This window comes from Diabrotica undecimpunctata, chromosome 10 (genome assembly GCF_040954645.1).
Source record: "Diabrotica undecimpunctata isolate CICGRU chromosome 10, icDiaUnde3, whole genome shotgun sequence".
Classification (NCBI taxonomy): domain Eukaryota; kingdom Metazoa; phylum Arthropoda; class Insecta; order Coleoptera; family Chrysomelidae; genus Diabrotica; species Diabrotica undecimpunctata.
The window spans coordinates 7,814,509-7,831,707 of NC_092812.1; the positions used below are offsets into that span (position 1 = coordinate 7,814,509).

Below are 17,199 nucleotides of genomic sequence, written 5' to 3' on the forward strand. Positions count from 1 at the left end.
AAAAGAAGGTATCATCAGAGAAATGAAAGGAATAGAAACATGGTGCTCGGAATACCAAAGGGAATTAGAGGATAAAAAGAAAACAGAAGAAAAAATGGCATTGATGGACGAGAATCCAGAATTTTTTGAAGAAGTATTATGGACAGTGAACACATGTGAACAAAAGGTGGATGAAAGAAAAATAAAATTGTGGAAAAAACATGGAGAAGGAAATAGAGAAGATTTTAGGAAACCATGGAGATTTTGTTAATAAAGTAAATCAAGTGGTTAAAAATTATGAACTTTCTTTTAAGGGAAAATACTTGGAAAAATGTAAAACGAAAATATATCCAATCCCGTATAAAGACAGGCAATATACGGGGTATTTTAACATTCACGACATTTGTCAGTATCATAAGTAGATTTTAATAACATAGTGAAATAATTTGATCCTAGAAAACTTTTGTCATTTTTAAAATTTAACAAAGAGTTTTCGGCAGATCAATAGGCTGGGATTTGTTATGATATGTAAAATCGAGAAAAATATTGGTTTGTTTAAAAATATTTCAAAATTCAAAAAAACATTAAAATAATTCAGATAAGTAGGATAATATCCAACAAACATTTCGGAGAAGGAAAGTTATTAAATCCTTGGATTTCCTGTACTAAACAAAGTGTAAGCTTTGCATTTATTTCTTTGTTATACTCGAGTGACCCGCATAATTTTAAGTGAAAACAAAAAGACAATTGAACGGGGTTTTCCAAAATACATTAATGCAGTGATTAGAGACAAATAGAAGAGATTTTAGAAAGTGGTTTTTGTTAGTTTTAAGAATTATAGAAAATATTATTTGTAAATAAGTTTTAGGAAATTTTATAATTATAGGTAAAAATTTGTTTGTTATCGAAATGAAAAAATGGGGGAATTGTGACGAGTTTTGATTGGCGGAGATTGAAAAAGGTTGGATAAGTATGTAGGAAAAAGTTTAGCGAGATTGAGGAGAGAGAAAAGATAGGATCAGTTGGTTTCCAAGTCTGTAATAGGAACAGTGATTGTTCTCTGGCCGGTTCCTGAAATGTAGCAAGCAGTAGTGTTGAATGTTAGTGAGTTTTTTGTGGAGTTAGTGTATCTGACAGAGGCTGAAGCAGCAAAATATTGTAAGTCATATTTCTCTACTTATATTCCAAGAGTCACTGTTCAGGCCAACGAGAGATTCAGTTTATCGTAAAGAGAAGATATTCCAAGAGTCATTTTTCACTCGGGCCAACGAGAGATTCAGTTTATCGAGAGGAGAAAGGCTATCATAATTTGAATGATTTGTGCTTTTGAAGGAGATCATTAAGGACGATATACTTGCAACAATCTGTGTAAGATTGCTGATTACATAGGGAGCGGTTGAGAGGAGATAATATAGTCTACAAGGAACAAGGATTTGGACCACTCATCATCAGAGAGAGATAATTTGTTTTCTGCAGTTTTTTCTTTTATTGATAACACAATTTTTACACTTAATTTAGAAAGGATATAAATATTTTGATTAGGAGAGTTAGAATAGTTCGGAATTTTGAGATTTCAATTAATATTGTTTGTACCATTAATTTTGATTGTTCACGTACGTAGAACAAAATTTTTGAGAATCATTATATGAGATTTGTTTATTGAAAACTTTTGAGTGTGAATTATTTCATTATTTTATTTCAATATATAGCGTTAGATCATATGTGTTTTTTATTATTCCGGTATTCTCTGGACCTTACCTTTCACATGTAATAGCATAGATATTGAAGCACGAATTTAACCCTGAGATAAAAGAATTAAAAATTGTGATAGAGTCATAATCATATCATTTAAATAATTTTAATTAATCAAAAAAATTAATTAGCTAATTATTGCTTGGCGCACCAAGACTTAAATATCACAATAATATATATATATATATATATATATATATATATATATATATATATATATATATATATATATATATATATATATATATATATATATATATATATATATATAATATTGTAACATTTTTTTATATAATTAAAATATTTTAAAATTATTTTTATTCCTTTTACCCCCGTGATGATACGCTTATGTTCGGTTTACCGTCTTCAAAATTTTATTGAATGCCTGGAATTTCCTTGCGTCCGAAAGGTTTTTAATCCTTTCCGTCTTAATCCGGGTCTTTTATGATAGATTTGTAAATATTCCGAAGGCTCGTATAGTAATTTTTCTGTAAAGACCCAATCTCGGGATTTCATATTCCATCACGTTTGTAGGTAGAAGTATACCGTTATGTTCAATGTTAATTAGAACTTTTTACCTTCTCAGAAATACATACAGCTGGCCTATCATTTTTGGGGGGAAGATACCCTCACCTTTTCTTGGGTAGCTTGGAAAAATTTGAGAGGAACCAAGTCACTTCTCGGTAGGCACTCGTAGAGAAAACAACTTATCGGTGGGTATTCGTCGAGTTAAGACGCTTAGTTCACATTATCGTATCTGCTACCTTACCGTCTCTGTGCATTTTCTTTATAAGTGTGTATACACTTGTTATTTTGAGTTTCTTCATCCTACACTATATTAGATTAAATATAGTCATAAATTCAGTGTTTAATACAAGTACAGTATTAACTTCAGTGAATTAAAGCAGCAGTCTCCAGGAATTACTGTAAGTGACATAATTTTAATATCTCCACCTATCTGGGCAAGTAACATGGTATAGCATCATATCATCTTCCATTATCTGGACGTATCCAACGATCATACATGTCATCAAATGTAGTTGAGAGTAGCTACTGAATTTTGCAGTCAATTAAAGAACATTCTAGACTTTTTTTTGTTACGAACCAAATAATCGACTTAACCAAGTGCGGTTTGGTTAAATTTTTATGTTTTCACTTCAGTAACTTTTTTGTATTTTTTGTAAATTTAGATTTTATTAATTTTTGTTATCTTTGGTTTTTGTTATAATTTTTTATTCATTTTTTTTGCTGTAATATCTCGAGATACGCCAAACCTTTATTTGTGCATGCTTGTGTTATACTTATATCTTTGTAAAGATATTTTCTAACTATATTTCTACCTATTTTTATATGTATACCACCATTTTATAGTTGTTGGTGTATTTTTATTACTTGGTTGCATTCAGCAGCGTCGTAATTTTGTTGTTGTTTAATATATTGTTATTGTTTTATGTATGTATTTTATTTGACGAATCCTAACAACGTTCCCTGATATATTTGCTTTTTACCTTTAAATATAACTATACCTTTGACCAGTAGAAAGATCAGGCTTATTAAGTTTCGTAGGTAAGTAAGTGTAATACCTTATATATTTATTTTTTGTTTATGTAGAGTGTTGACCAAATTTATTCAATAATTAACTGTGATATCTTTTCTTGGGTTTGATCTCTGAGCCTAAATATCTTTCCTTATCTCTTTTCTTTTCTAAGGTTTCTTAATTTTCTCCTTAAACCCCAAAAAATTAAGTGGCGCCCTGTTCCCTATCTTATCTTATCTTTGGTAATTTTACCCATCTATCTTTTTGTTCATTTCTGTGTCTTTTCCAATAGCTCTTATCGTATATTTACTTATTTCGTCCGTTGGACCCATTCCTGGTTTCAAAAGCTAGTTTCGAACCCACGACTCGCTCTCCACCAATCATCTGGCTGCCGTCCGCAGTGTCTCCATTGGTGACCTTTCTAGCACCATCCAAAAAAGGTTTCCGAGGTTACAATATATTATAAAATGTAATCAAAAACAGAAAAAAAAATGATAAGAAAACAGGAAAAGCATTAATCATTGGGAAGAAGCAAATCGTTGCTCTAACAAAGGATAATGCCAGAATTACAGACATAAATGAAATAATACTATATACTATATACTATATACTATATAATAATAGGGGGTTGATGGGGGTGAGTTCTCTTTTATGTCATTTTAGTTTCCCCTTACTATCCTAGAAACAGTTTCAAGCATTTTTCGATATTAGCTTTTGTTCGTGAGATATAGCCCATTGTAAGTTTTAAAATTGATACATTGTATACTTAAATTTTCCCTTTTCGCTGCTCGCCCGTTAAAATATTGCTGACAATAAATAGCAATCATATAATATCTCATATCGATATTAGAAAAATTATTATGCCTCGGTATTTTCTGTTTTTCTTTAATAAACCAAAATAAACTGGATATTAAAAAAGTTACTGATTAATCGAAACAATACTTATTTTTAGTTGTCAAAAGCAGTCGCGACATCAGCCAACTATGTAACGATTTCTCGTAATACATTAAATAAGATCGGGGTTTTCTAATGATAACATCAAAACTGGCTTCAAATAAGACATTTAGCAGCTGTCACAAGGCATTTTGTTGTGTTACATGACCATCTTTGTTTTTTTATTTTTTTTTTATTTTTTTTTAACATCCCAATATATTTACAATCTTACAAGGGTTCTTAGTGTATAGTTGACCAGTTGTTATTAACGAGTTTAGAGAATCAGTGATAATGGCGGATGAAGGATGGTTCTTCAAGATGGAACTTGAAGAAGAAGAAGTATAAATGCAAAAACTTTCCCAGCAAGTCTCGAGTTCGTTTAAAAATGACTGTCGGATTACCTTGGGTGATGTCTCTGATTTGTGATATTGGAGTAGTGTTGTGTTGATTTCAGGAATGATGATTAACCAGGGAGGAACCATTTTACATTTGAAGGAAAGAGGTCAGGAATTTGGAGTTGCAGATCTTTTAAATTTCTTCAGACTCTTTCATAGTATGGTGAATCGAACTCACTTTTTTTATTTATAAGTTTCGTAAATGTATTTCGAAACATTAGATGTAATTTGATACTGGAGAATGAAGATGCATACAAGAAGCATAAATACTTCCTTCGTAGGGTAAGAGATGGTTCTCCTTTAAGGTATTGGAGATTCTTAACTGGTGTGGTTCTAAATGCACCTGTGTCAATGCGAAGTGCTGTGTTTTGAATGCTTTTAAGTTGCTTGGTAACATGGTTTTTAGCAGAGGCATACACAATAGCCCCATAATATATTTTTGATCTAACGAGTGACTTATAAATATTTAATAATGTGGTTTCGTCGATTCCCCATTTTTTATTTGATAATGTTTCCATTACATTTGATCCATTTTGACAAGACTTTTTAATTTCTGAAATATGTTGTTTGCATGTTAGTGTTTGGTTGAATACCATTCCAAGAAATTAATTTTGTCTGAGAATATGAGCAGCTCGCCATACAGTTCTTTGGTGTTCTTTGGAGTCGGTGCCTTCTTGAGAAAAGCATGCAAGCTTGTTTTTAGGTGAGGTATCGAAGAGTACTGCGATGATGTCTTGATTAGTTGCAAAACCTTTGTGTATCTCTTACTCTAAATCTAGTAAATTGTCTGCGCATGATCTATTTCGACAAAAGCCACTTTGCTGAGGAATTTTTTTTTGTTCTAAGTACCACTATAGTCTTTTGTTTATAATTTTTTCTAGAACTATGCATGATATATTAATGGGTGATATAAAACGATACGAGCCTATGTTTGTTCTGTCTTGGTTGGGTTTCAGCAGAGGAATTACAATGCTGTCTGACCATACAGATTGAAACACCTGATTTGTCCAAATAAAATTGTATAATTCTAGCAGCCAAACATTCCATTTTCTGGTAGGTTTAAAAAAAAGATTAATGGTATACCGTCTGGACTTGAGCGGAATTTTTAGTTGACATTAGGGCTCTCAAAGTTCTTGCATTGTAATTGGTATATTAAGTATGTTATACTCGTAAGAGTAGTACTACAACTTTGTTTTTTCTGTACTTTTTTCTTAAGCTTAAAGTCCGGTGAATAGTTATCGTTACTTGAATTTGATTCAAATTCGCTGGCGAACAACTCCGCAATTTCATTTCGGTCGCTTATAATTTTGCTATATCTTTTGCTAATAAAGGTATTTTATTTGAACATTTTTTTCCAGATTTGTTTTTATATTTTGCCACACTTTACTTGCTGTGGTAGAACTATTTATACTTGAAACAAATTTTTGTCATGATGTTGTACTGCATTTTTTGAGAATATATCTAGCTTCTGCCCGACATCTTTTGTATTCTACCATAGTGTCATTAGTTTTGTGGTGCTTATACCTATTGAAGGTTCTTTTATATGTTTTTATGGCTTCTTTCCATTGTGAGGACCACCATGATAAAGATTTATAATATTTTAGTATTTTTGTTTTTCCAATATGACTTTCTGCTGCTTTGTTGATTATCGATATGAAGGTATCTAGGTCTTTATCTATGTCATTAAGAGTAATATCTTTTGTGTTAATTATTTCATTTGGTGTGTATTTTGTAAAATTTTCCCAGTTTACGTTTTTAATATTCCATTTCGATGGGGTTGTAGCAATGTTGTTATTTTTTTTTTTTTATGGCAACGCAATTTTAATGGGGTAGTGGTCACTTTCGTATAGGTACGGGATAACGACCCACTCTAGTGTTGGGGATAACGTTGGATCACATAACGATACAGGGTGTTTCAAAAAGGTATGTCATAAATTAAATCACGCCTTCCGGGGACAAAAATAAATTGATTGAATCCAACTTACCTTAGTACAAAAGTGTACACAAAAAAAGTTACAGTCCTTTGAAGTTACAAAATAAAAATTGTTTTTTTGCATTATCTCCTAAACTACTTGACATTTTGAAATAAAGATGGACACGTTACTTTTTTATTCTGAAAACATTGTTCGTACAAAAGAAACAACAAGATCTAAGCGCACAGAAAAATTTTAAGGAGGTGTGCAGCCCTAAATCCCCCCAAACTTTTGAGTACGTTCAAATCATATGAATTTTGTGGCATCATTAGTTTAACACATTATTTTTAAAACTTTTTGCCTCTTATCATTTTTTCGAAAAACTAGTTTTTTCCTAGTTGGCCATAAAATTACAATTAGTAATGGTGTTCTTTGGAGTCGGTGTATTCTTGAGAAAAGCATGCATCTTGTTTTTAGGCGGGATATCGAAGAATACTTCAATGATCTCTGGATTAGTTGCAAAACCTTCGTGTATCTCTGACTCTAAATCTAGTAAGTTGTCTTCGCATGATATATTTCGACAAAAGCCACTTTGCTGAGGAATTAATTTTTTTTTTCTTGTTCTAAGTACCACAATACTCTTTTGTTTAAAATTTTTTCTAGAACTATGCATGATATATTAATGGGTGATATAAAACGATACGAGCTTATGTTTGTTCTGTCTTGGTTGGGTTTCAGCAGAGGAATTACAATGCTGTCTGACCATACAGATTGAAAGACCTGATTTGTCCAAATAAAATTGTATAATTTTAGCAGCCAAACATTCCACTTTCTGGTAGGTTTAACAAAAAAATTAATGGTATACCGTCTGGACTTGAGCGGAATTTTTAGTTGACATTAGGGCTCTCAAAGTTCTTGCATTGTAATTGGTACATTAAGTATGTTATACTCGTGAGAGTAGTACTTTGTTTTTTCTGTACTTTTCTTCTTAAGCTTAAAGTCCGGTGAATAGTTATCGTTACTTGAACTTGATTTAAATTCGCTGGCGAACAGCTCCGCAATTTCATTTAATAAAGGTATTTTATTTCAACATTTTTTTCCAGATTTGTTCTTATATTTTGCCACACTTTACTTGCTGTGGTAGAACTATTTATACTTGAAACAAATTTTTGTCATGATGTTGTCCTGCATTTTTTGAGAATATATCTAGCTTCTGCCCGACATCTTTTGTATTCTACCATACTGTCATTAGTTTTGTGATGCTTATACCTATTGAAGGTTCTTTTATATGTTTTTATGGCTTCTTTCCATTGTGAGGACCACCATGATAAAGATTTATAATATTTTAGTATTTTTGTTTTTCCAATATGACTTTCTGCTGCTTTGTTGATTATCGATATGAAGGTATCTAGGTCTTTATCTATGTCATTAAGAGTAATATCTTTTGTGTTATTTATTTCATTTGGTATGTATTTTGTAAAATTTTCCCAGTTTACGTTTTTAATATTCCATTTCGATGGGGTTGTAGCAATGTTGTTATTTTTTTTTTTTTGTTATGGAAACGCAATTTTAATGGGGTAGTGGTCACTTCAGTATAGGTACGGGATAACGACCCACTCTAGTGTTGGTGATAACGTTGGATCACATAACGATACGGGATGTTTCAAAAAGGTATGTTATAAATTAAATCACGCGTTCCGGGGACAAAAATAAATTGATTGAATCCAACTTACTTTAGTACAAAAGTGTACACAAAAAAAAATTACAGCCCTTTGAAGTTACAAAATAAAAATTGTTTTTTTTTGCATTATCTACTACTTGACATTTTGTAATAAAAATTGACACGTTACTTTTTTGTTCTGAAAGCATTTTTCATACAAAAGAAACAACAAAATCTAAGTGCACAGAAAAATTTTAAGGGGGCTGTGCAGCCCTAACTCCCCCCAAACTTTTGAGTACGTTCAAATCAAATGAATTTTGTGGCATCATTAGTTTAACACATTATTTTTAAAACTTTTTTGCCTCCTATCACTTTTTCGAAAAACTAATTTTTCCTAGTTGGCCATAAAATTACAATTAGTTTCTACGGATACAATAATTACAAACAGTTCCATCAATAATAGTCAATAATTTGAAGCTATCATTTATTGTGTGAATAAGATTAATATTAAACATTTTGATATGACAATGGCCTACACATTTCAGGAAATGGCAGATATGCATTTAACTTTGGGTAAGTTGGATCAGATTAAATTATGATTTCAATAAACTATCGGGAATATCGTAGGTGAATGTCAAGGAAATAGTGAATATCAGCCGCAAGGCGTTATGCAGTAAAATACCCCAATCGAAATACACCCGATAGACGATTATTTCTGACCATTGATCGTCGTTTAAGGGAACCGGGTACATTCCAACCGTAAGTTGCTAGCAATAGCGGTCGTCCAATAATGGATGCAACTGATGAAGCCATTTTAGAAATCATTGAAGAAGTTCCTGGAACAAGTACAAGGTTAATAGCTGCTTAACTAAATGTTCCTCACGTAAGGGTTTGGAGGCGTTTGAAGGATCAGCTGCTTAAACCCTATCACTTAACAACGGTTCAAGAGTTATTGGTTGAAGATCATCCTAAAAGGATTGGATTTTGCGATTGGTTGTTAATGGAAAACACTCAAAATGTTAATTTTATTAGAAGTATTTTGTTTACCGATGAGGCTAACTTCAGTAGAAATGGAATAATAAACCATCATAATGAGCACATTTGGGCCGACGAAAATCCTCACGCCAAAAAAACGACTCATCACCAAAGGACTTTCAAAGTTAATGTTTGGGCATGAATTGTGGATAACAATCTAATAGGCCCAGTATTTCTTCCCAACAATTTAAATGGTAATAATTATTTGCAGTTCTTGGCAAACGATTTAGAAGAGTAGGTATTTGGAAGAAGTGAATATTGGAATAAGGCAAAATATGTGGTTTCTACAAGATGACGCTCCACCGCATTACAGTAATGAAGTCCGGGAATACCTTTTGCAGGCAGTATCCTGGTCGGTGGATTGGAAAGGGTCGTGACGCACCTATTTCTTGGCCACCCAGAAGTCCAGGTCTTAACCCATGGACTTTTGCTTTTGGGGGTTTATGAAAGAGAAAGTGTATTCTGTAACAATAGAGGACTAACAACTAATGATGCCACAAAATTCATTTGATTTGAACTTACAAAAGTTTGGGGGGATTTAGGGCTGCACACCCCCCTTAAAATTTTTCTGTGCGCTTAGATTTTGTTGTTTCTTTTTTATGAAAAATGTTTTCAGAACAAGTAAGTGACGTGTCCATTTTTATTACAAAATGTCAAGTAGTTTAGGAGATAATGCAAAACAACAATTTTTATTTTGTAACTTCAAAGGGCTGTAACTTTTTTTGTGTACACTTTTGTACTAAGGTAAGTTGGATTCAATCAATTTATTTTTGTCCCCGGAATGCGTGATTTAATTTATGACATACCTTTTTGAAACACCCTGTATATCAATAGCCGGCTGACTACCCGTTTGAATGCTAAACCTGGTAGGTCTACCGTCGTTTAACATATTTAGATTTTAGACATTTAGATATTTAGATTTAGATATTTAGACTCTAGAGTTAGTTTTAGTTGAACCTCATATAGGATTGTGTGAATTGAAATCGCCTAAAATAATACGAGGGCTGCGAATTTGTTGCAGTAGGTTTCAAAATCTTGGTCTATAGTTTGATCTGGAGCTAAATATATGTTGCAAATTTTGATTGTTGGTTCCATGTTTACTGTAATCGCTACTAGTTCAAAGTTATGTGTGTTGATTTGTAATTGCTGGGCTTTATACTTTTTATCGACGTAAATAGCAACCCGCCAGTAGTTATCTCAGCGTTTTGCCTGTGTTTGAAAAAGTTTGTGTATTTTTGAAACTTAAGGGCATGGTTGGAATCTTTAAAATTGGTCTTTTGTAAACAAAGTATCAATGGGGTCATTTCAGATAGTATGCTTTAGCATTTCGAAGCGGCTGCGGCTGTAGAAACCATTTACGTTCCATTGTATTAAGGACGCCATTGCTTCTACTTTTTATGTACTTTCCGCTGAGTCGAAAGAGGAGTCGGATTCTTCTTGTCGAAATATCTTCATTGCTACCGGGTCCATTTTTAGTTGCTTCATAATCCTACGTCTTTTTCTCGTACTAATGTTTTTCATACTTCGGTCGGTGTAATAAGGGTGAATTTTAGATAATAATTTTAAAAAATCATGAACGTTGTCCGTATATGTTTTAACTAAGCTTAACGGATCTTTGTTTCCTTTAAAATTTTTAAAGAAATCGACGATTTGGGCAAAACTGAGTTTAAACGATTCATTTTTGAATATTTTTCTAGTTGGTTCCAGTAACGGTAATATTTCATTAGATTTTGGTTCCTATCTTTTGGCCAAGCACGATTCTTCTTCGGTACCTAATAGTTTAGGTTTTCTTCTTTCTCTATTTTCTGATTCCATTATTTCTGGGGTAGGCGAAGAAATGTCTGTGGTTAGTTGTGTATCTACATTATTATTATTACATTGTGTATTTCGTGCTATATTATGGGTTAGAGGTTGGGAAAGTGAAGATTTGTCATTTATTTGTAGAGCTATCGTGGTAGGGATTTCATTTTGAGTGGTAGGTATGTTGGCATTGTTAGCAGGCTCTTGACCTACTGTAGTTAAACAATTTTTGAAAAATGGCCTATTTGATTACACTTTGAACACAGCTGGCTTTCATGAGTCACAAAAATATGATATGATATGTTATCATGAGATAGAGTCAAGGACCGTATTGTTGGGAGGTGAGATATAGATGTAGCGTCGAAAACTAAGAATGTGTTTGTAGTTTATACTCAAGGTTGGTTGACCCAATTCTAAGGAAATTGAAAGGAAATACTAAGTTATAGCCTTGTTCTCTGACTTCTTCTTCTTCTTCTTTTTATATAGACATGACTCTGTCTGTTTTTCAATGTGCCTCCAGTAAGTTGTCGTTCCATCGTTTTCGTGGTCTTCCTACTGATCGTCTTCCTATTGGGGAACCGTCTCTTGCCGTCTTTACTACTCTATTTGTTGTCATTCGGCTTATATGATCGTTCCATTCTACTCTTCTATTTCTTACCCAGTTCTTGATTTTCTCCACCTTGCATCTACGTCGTATTCTTGCATCTACATCCTTTTTGTCCTCTCTATGTCAGGTCTTGTTTCTGCCGCGTATATCATTATTGGTCTGATGACTGTTTTGTAAATTCTACCTTTCGTTTCTTTCACGATATTTTTATTTCTCCATATTGTTTCATTTCGGCAGCCTGCGGCTCTGTTTGCTCTATTCACTTGATCTTCCACTCCAATTTACATCTTAGTGAATTTGCTGTTGTAACCATGCATTTTGTATTTTTTGGGGAAATTAACATGTTAAATTTTCTAGCGCTTATATTAAATTGGTGCAGCAAAAGTTGTAAATCATCTTCAATTTGAGAGAGTAGTATTGCGTCGTCTGCATAACAGATTAATTTAAGTTGTTTTTCTCCCATTTGGTATCCTTTTTTAGTTCTTACTTTTTTTATTATTTCATCCATAATCAGGTTGAACAATAGAGGACTCAGTGAATCTCCCTGTCTTATCCCATTGCCAGCTTCAATAGGGTTGGTTAGTTGTTTGTCTACTTTTACTTTTATAGTGTTGTTTTGGTAGATATTTTCGATCGTTTTAATTATTCCTAGAGGTATCTCTCTTGCGTACAATAAGTGGATAACGTCTTTTAATTTGACCCGGTCAAATGCCTTCTTAAGGTCCACGAAACATAGATATGCCGACTTCTTGTTCTATAAAATGATGTGGAATAGATGGGCACACATTAGATAATAATAAACGTTGGCTTGGAGTAATAAATCTGCGAGTTTGAATTTGTTCTGAATTTACTTTAATTATTCCATTATCAGTGTCTATGAATTCATCGACCTTACTGGATAGGTAAACACATATTTTTTTTGTTAGATATGCTAGACGAGAAAAGTATATTTTTTGGATTGATTTTCGTTCCGATGGATGTAAGATATTCCTCTAGTATTATTCCATTTAGGGAGTTGAAAACTATAGATTTTTGGATGGGAATTTCGGTTGGCTAAGAACTCTTAAGCAACTATGTTGTTGACTGTTATAGTTGGTCAGTAATAATAGAAGAATAATTTTTTAGTTCCATTATTTTCCAATAAATATATGTACTTCTTCAGGCCTGACCTGCCTTGAAGCAGATCGGACTGATATGAGGCACGAAAATATTGAAACAGTAAGAAACCTGTCTTTTGTTTTTATTTCTTATTTTTTTAGTAGATTGTTTATTTACTTACCTACTTTAAAATTAAATATTGGATATCTTACTTTAGTTGAAAAGATATATGGAAATTACACTCACTTTATCAATACATAATTATTTGATTAGAAAAACTATCTAACTAATTAGGTAAAAATTATGACTTATATTAAACTTGTTAATATTAAAAATCGATTATCGCTAATTACTATAACTGATAGCGTGCTTACAGTTCGAATACTAGAACGAGACTCCAAATTTCAACTTTAACGCCCTGTGTATCTTTCTTAATATCAACATTTTATTAAAGCAAGTTGACTGAAATCGTAATATTTTAAAGTGTAGAATCTACTGTTTTTTTTTTGTAGAATTACTTAAGGACCACCCTGTATATATTCGATTGACTCATTGGTTACCATTAGAAAAACTGTTGTGTCGTTCATGGTTCATGATGTCTCACGTGAAGACCCCAATATATTTCGGGTACCTACCTATTTATTGTGCTTTAATAGTCTGTTGTTTTGTATAAAACGATGGTCGCTGGTTAAATGATAATCGATAAATAATAATAACGAAACAATGAAATAATTTGTTTGTAAGTAAATTAGCGAAAAATAGCAAATGTTCGTAAATAGATATGTAAAATAAAATGCAATTCAAATAACAATTGGCAGATTTAATATCTTATTGTCAATTCTATATGAGATTCACTTACCTTTTGTCTGTGGTTGGGCCTCGCTCGGAGTCTAAGGTCTGAGGGTAAAAATGGGATGCACACCCGATGCTGGTTTGCTTGCTTCTGTGCACGATGAGAGGTCGTTGTAAAGTGGCCGATCATACGAAACAAAATATGTATGTACGCGAATCCATTGGGGTGGTTCTTCTGTTCTTAGGACCTCCGTGAATAGCCGTAAATTAAGCTTAAAGTGGCATTTTAAATTTTCTACACAAAGAATGGGTACGTTTCCTTAAGGACTCTGAAGTGTTTGGGTTGATAAATGTTTCCCAAAAACATGTTGTTTTCAGACAAGTGAATTCTCAGAACTTGACAATAATTAATCAGCCAATTTGAGTTCGAGAATTTAAAGGATGAACTAAAGCCATATTATACTTAGCTAATATACTATGATTGAATAAAAGATTTAAAACTAAATAAGGTCAGATTCTGAATATTAAAAATAAAATATTTAAATCAGTCTTGATACTTTTCCAAACATCTGTTATACACTCAAAGAACACAAAAAAAGTTATTTTGAAAATAATTAAGTAGGTACTTATTGTGTGTTCATAAAATACTCTATTTTTGTATATTTACTTGCATTTTTTAACACATATTTGTTCATCGTAAAGAAAAACTATTTTATTTCCGTGATCATTTTTTTTACTTTCTTCAAACCCTCTGTAGTTAATAATCTTCTGTATAACTTTTTAAGCCAACTTTACAATCATAGGATGAGAAAATTAACTGGCATATAATATTGTGTTATTAATTCCATTCACTAGAAAGAAAATAGATTATTAAATGTTAAGTAATGAACATAAACACATTTTTTTTATTTTTCGCAATCCTCAAAAACTCGAAGACAATAATTTTTCACCTGCGCGCCATGATCTAAGAAAAATACATACTATCCTAATACTAATAAAAACCTAAATAAAGCTCCCTGCTATTATAAAATAGTGACCGTGCTAATAAACAGCTGATTCTACAATGACGTCATGACTTTAGATCAATAGACAATGCTTCTGAAAAGATGTAAATTCGGCAACATTGTGCCTGTCTCATGGCTCCCTTTTCCTTCCCCCGCCCACTTTGATGTGTTCAATCAAGGATTGTTGGGTGGTGTTCTACATAATAAACATTGCTCTTGTTTCCTGTGCGGTTTTAATTAATAAATTAATATGCGGTTGTAGCTATACGAAACAAATACTATTTTAAAATGTGTCGGCCAATAAAATATAGTGTAAAATGATTGAGTCCTAAAAATTAACGATCCCGGTGTGAATGTTCAGTATCAGTGATGGTAGTAATGGGGATGGGCTTTATCTTTGTTTATATTGTATTTTCTATTTGCAATATAAATACTCAAGAATCTACTACGGATTACCCGACAACATCAAACTATGAATTGGAATTAAAAAATAATTGTGTATTCAAAGATTTAGATACAAACACATCTAAACTCAATAATGTTACTGTTGCAGCACCTGAAGGGCCTCAAAATTTAACCGTTTTGGACATTACTCCTAACAGTCTATATTTACAATGGTGTAATCCTTACAAAAGGAATGGTATTATTGAAGGATATAGGTTATACTATGTATTTCATAACTGTACCAATTACATGCAGGGTCAAATACCCTTTGCTGAGCCATATATTCGATATAATCTTACTAAACTAGGTAAGTTTACATGATTTTTAGATAGAGTTAGCTTTGTTGACAGTTTGTTTTAGTGTACAATTAAGCAATATTAGCTTAGTAATATAGTAGACTTCTGAAGCTGTTTTCTTGTGGCAAGTCAAGTTAAATATTATGTTTATATGGGATTAAGCCACAATTGATTGATTGAACAACTTTTTGGTTATATTTTTAGGTCAATTTTTAAAAAGGTAATCTTTTTTGAAAACCAGTGGAAATTGAAACATCATTTTAACATTTCATTACAATCAGTTGTGACTTAACATAATAATTAAATATTATATAAACATAATATTTATTGTAGGCTTATTGTAATTGTTATTCAGATCCGAAGTCTTTCTTAAGACAGTAGCATATAAACAGAATTTGTTTTCAACGTATCACAGATGTATTGCTTCATTAAAATAGATATTGCTAATACTATAACATTCAAACATAAACCTAAATTTTCTATCCTTTTCAAGCCCTGTAAGGTTAACAAAATAATTTTCTGTCTTAACTTTTTATGTTTGTTTTAGTTGTTGTCCCCTTCATTTGACTAGAATATTCCTTGATTAAAAATTAAATTTATTCTAAACAATCAGGAAAAGTTTGAATGACTCATTCAAATCGTTTTGTGATTTTTCATTGGTTCTACATTCTGATTCATTCCAGTAAAATAATAGATTTCCTCATCAATGTTTCATAAATTATTAATGCAATAAGAATATAAAAATACATTTGTTATGAGCTCTGATATACAGAAAATTAATTTTTAGCCTATATGTACTTGTTTAGTTTTATAATAATGTTTATTTCATTTAACAATGTACATCTAATATTACTAGAATAAGACAAACTAAAGGATTCTTTAAGTTTAAGAACATTAGTAATTGTATGTTATAGATTTTTTTATAATCTTATCTTTTTACGTAAAAATTTTACTTTTTTTTAGAACCACTGACTGAATACCAGATTTATGTGAGAGCTTTCACAAAGAAATTTGAAGGCAGCCGTTCTAAAGTCTTAATAACTACTACAGATATTGGTGGACCAAGTGCTCCAAAAATACTTAAGTTAGCTTGCCAAGCAAATGAAACTCTCTTTGTACACTGGGAAAGACCTTCAAGCTATTACTATTCCATAGATTTTTATTATGTGTTCATAAATTTGGGAACTGCTATCTACGACAAACTTAACATGCCTACCAAAACGGATCATTTGGATACTGCAGTAAGTACCAAATTAAATCAATAATACCTAAATATTTAGATAGACTTAATAAGTAATAGGACTGACAATTAAAGTATTCTGAGATGCAGGGAGTTCAGGGATTCTGATTTTTAAACTTAGTCTTCAATATTGACTCTTTGACACCTATTTTTACATAATACATAAACATTTAGTATTAATCAATTAACTCTAACAGAAGTTTTTGTTTTATACTTCAAACTGTATGTGGTTTATTCACTAAACTTTTTGTGGACACATTAGAATGCACTTTAAGTTTGTCTGTATATTTTTTCAGGGTGGATTTGTAGATAAATATTTTATTTATGTATAAGTAAATATCTATCTTGGGATTTTTGAAAGGTATATATCCACAAATGTGGCTGTGGTGATAGTTGTATCTGTCAGTAGGTCAACAGTGAATATAATGTATAATATGGGTCCTAGGATGCTTCCTTGGGGCAACCCAAAAGGAAATTTGTTGTATGCTTGGGAATTCATTCTCATACTTTACCTAGAAGTTTCTGTTATGATATAGGGCTTTAAAATTATATCGGTAACATTGCTGCTGAAATACTTAAAGCTGATCCGCATCTAACTGCTGAACTTTTGCTCCCCATAATCCGAGAGGTGTGGGAAACAAACCACATTCCAGCGGGCTGGAAAAAAGGTAATATAATCAAGCTTCCAAAAAAAGGCAACCTCACACTGTACAA

At 31.9% G+C, this 17,199-nt stretch overlaps 1 protein-coding gene across 3 annotated transcripts in view; it reads left to right on the forward strand.

The window, feature by feature from the left end:
• The window catches only part of Ptp99A (Protein tyrosine phosphatase 99A), a 644,333-nt gene that overhangs the window by 512,557 nt on the left and 114,577 nt on the right, over positions 1-17,199 (forward strand). For all 3 annotated transcript variants that reach the window (XM_072546068.1, XM_072546067.1, XM_072546069.1), the window contains 2 exons: positions 15,059-15,256; positions 16,209-16,486. In XM_072546068.1, the coding sequence (XP_072402169.1) occupies positions 15,059-15,256; positions 16,209-16,486 (476 nt within the window). The remainder of the gene's footprint in view (positions 1-15,058; positions 15,257-16,208; positions 16,487-17,199) is intronic.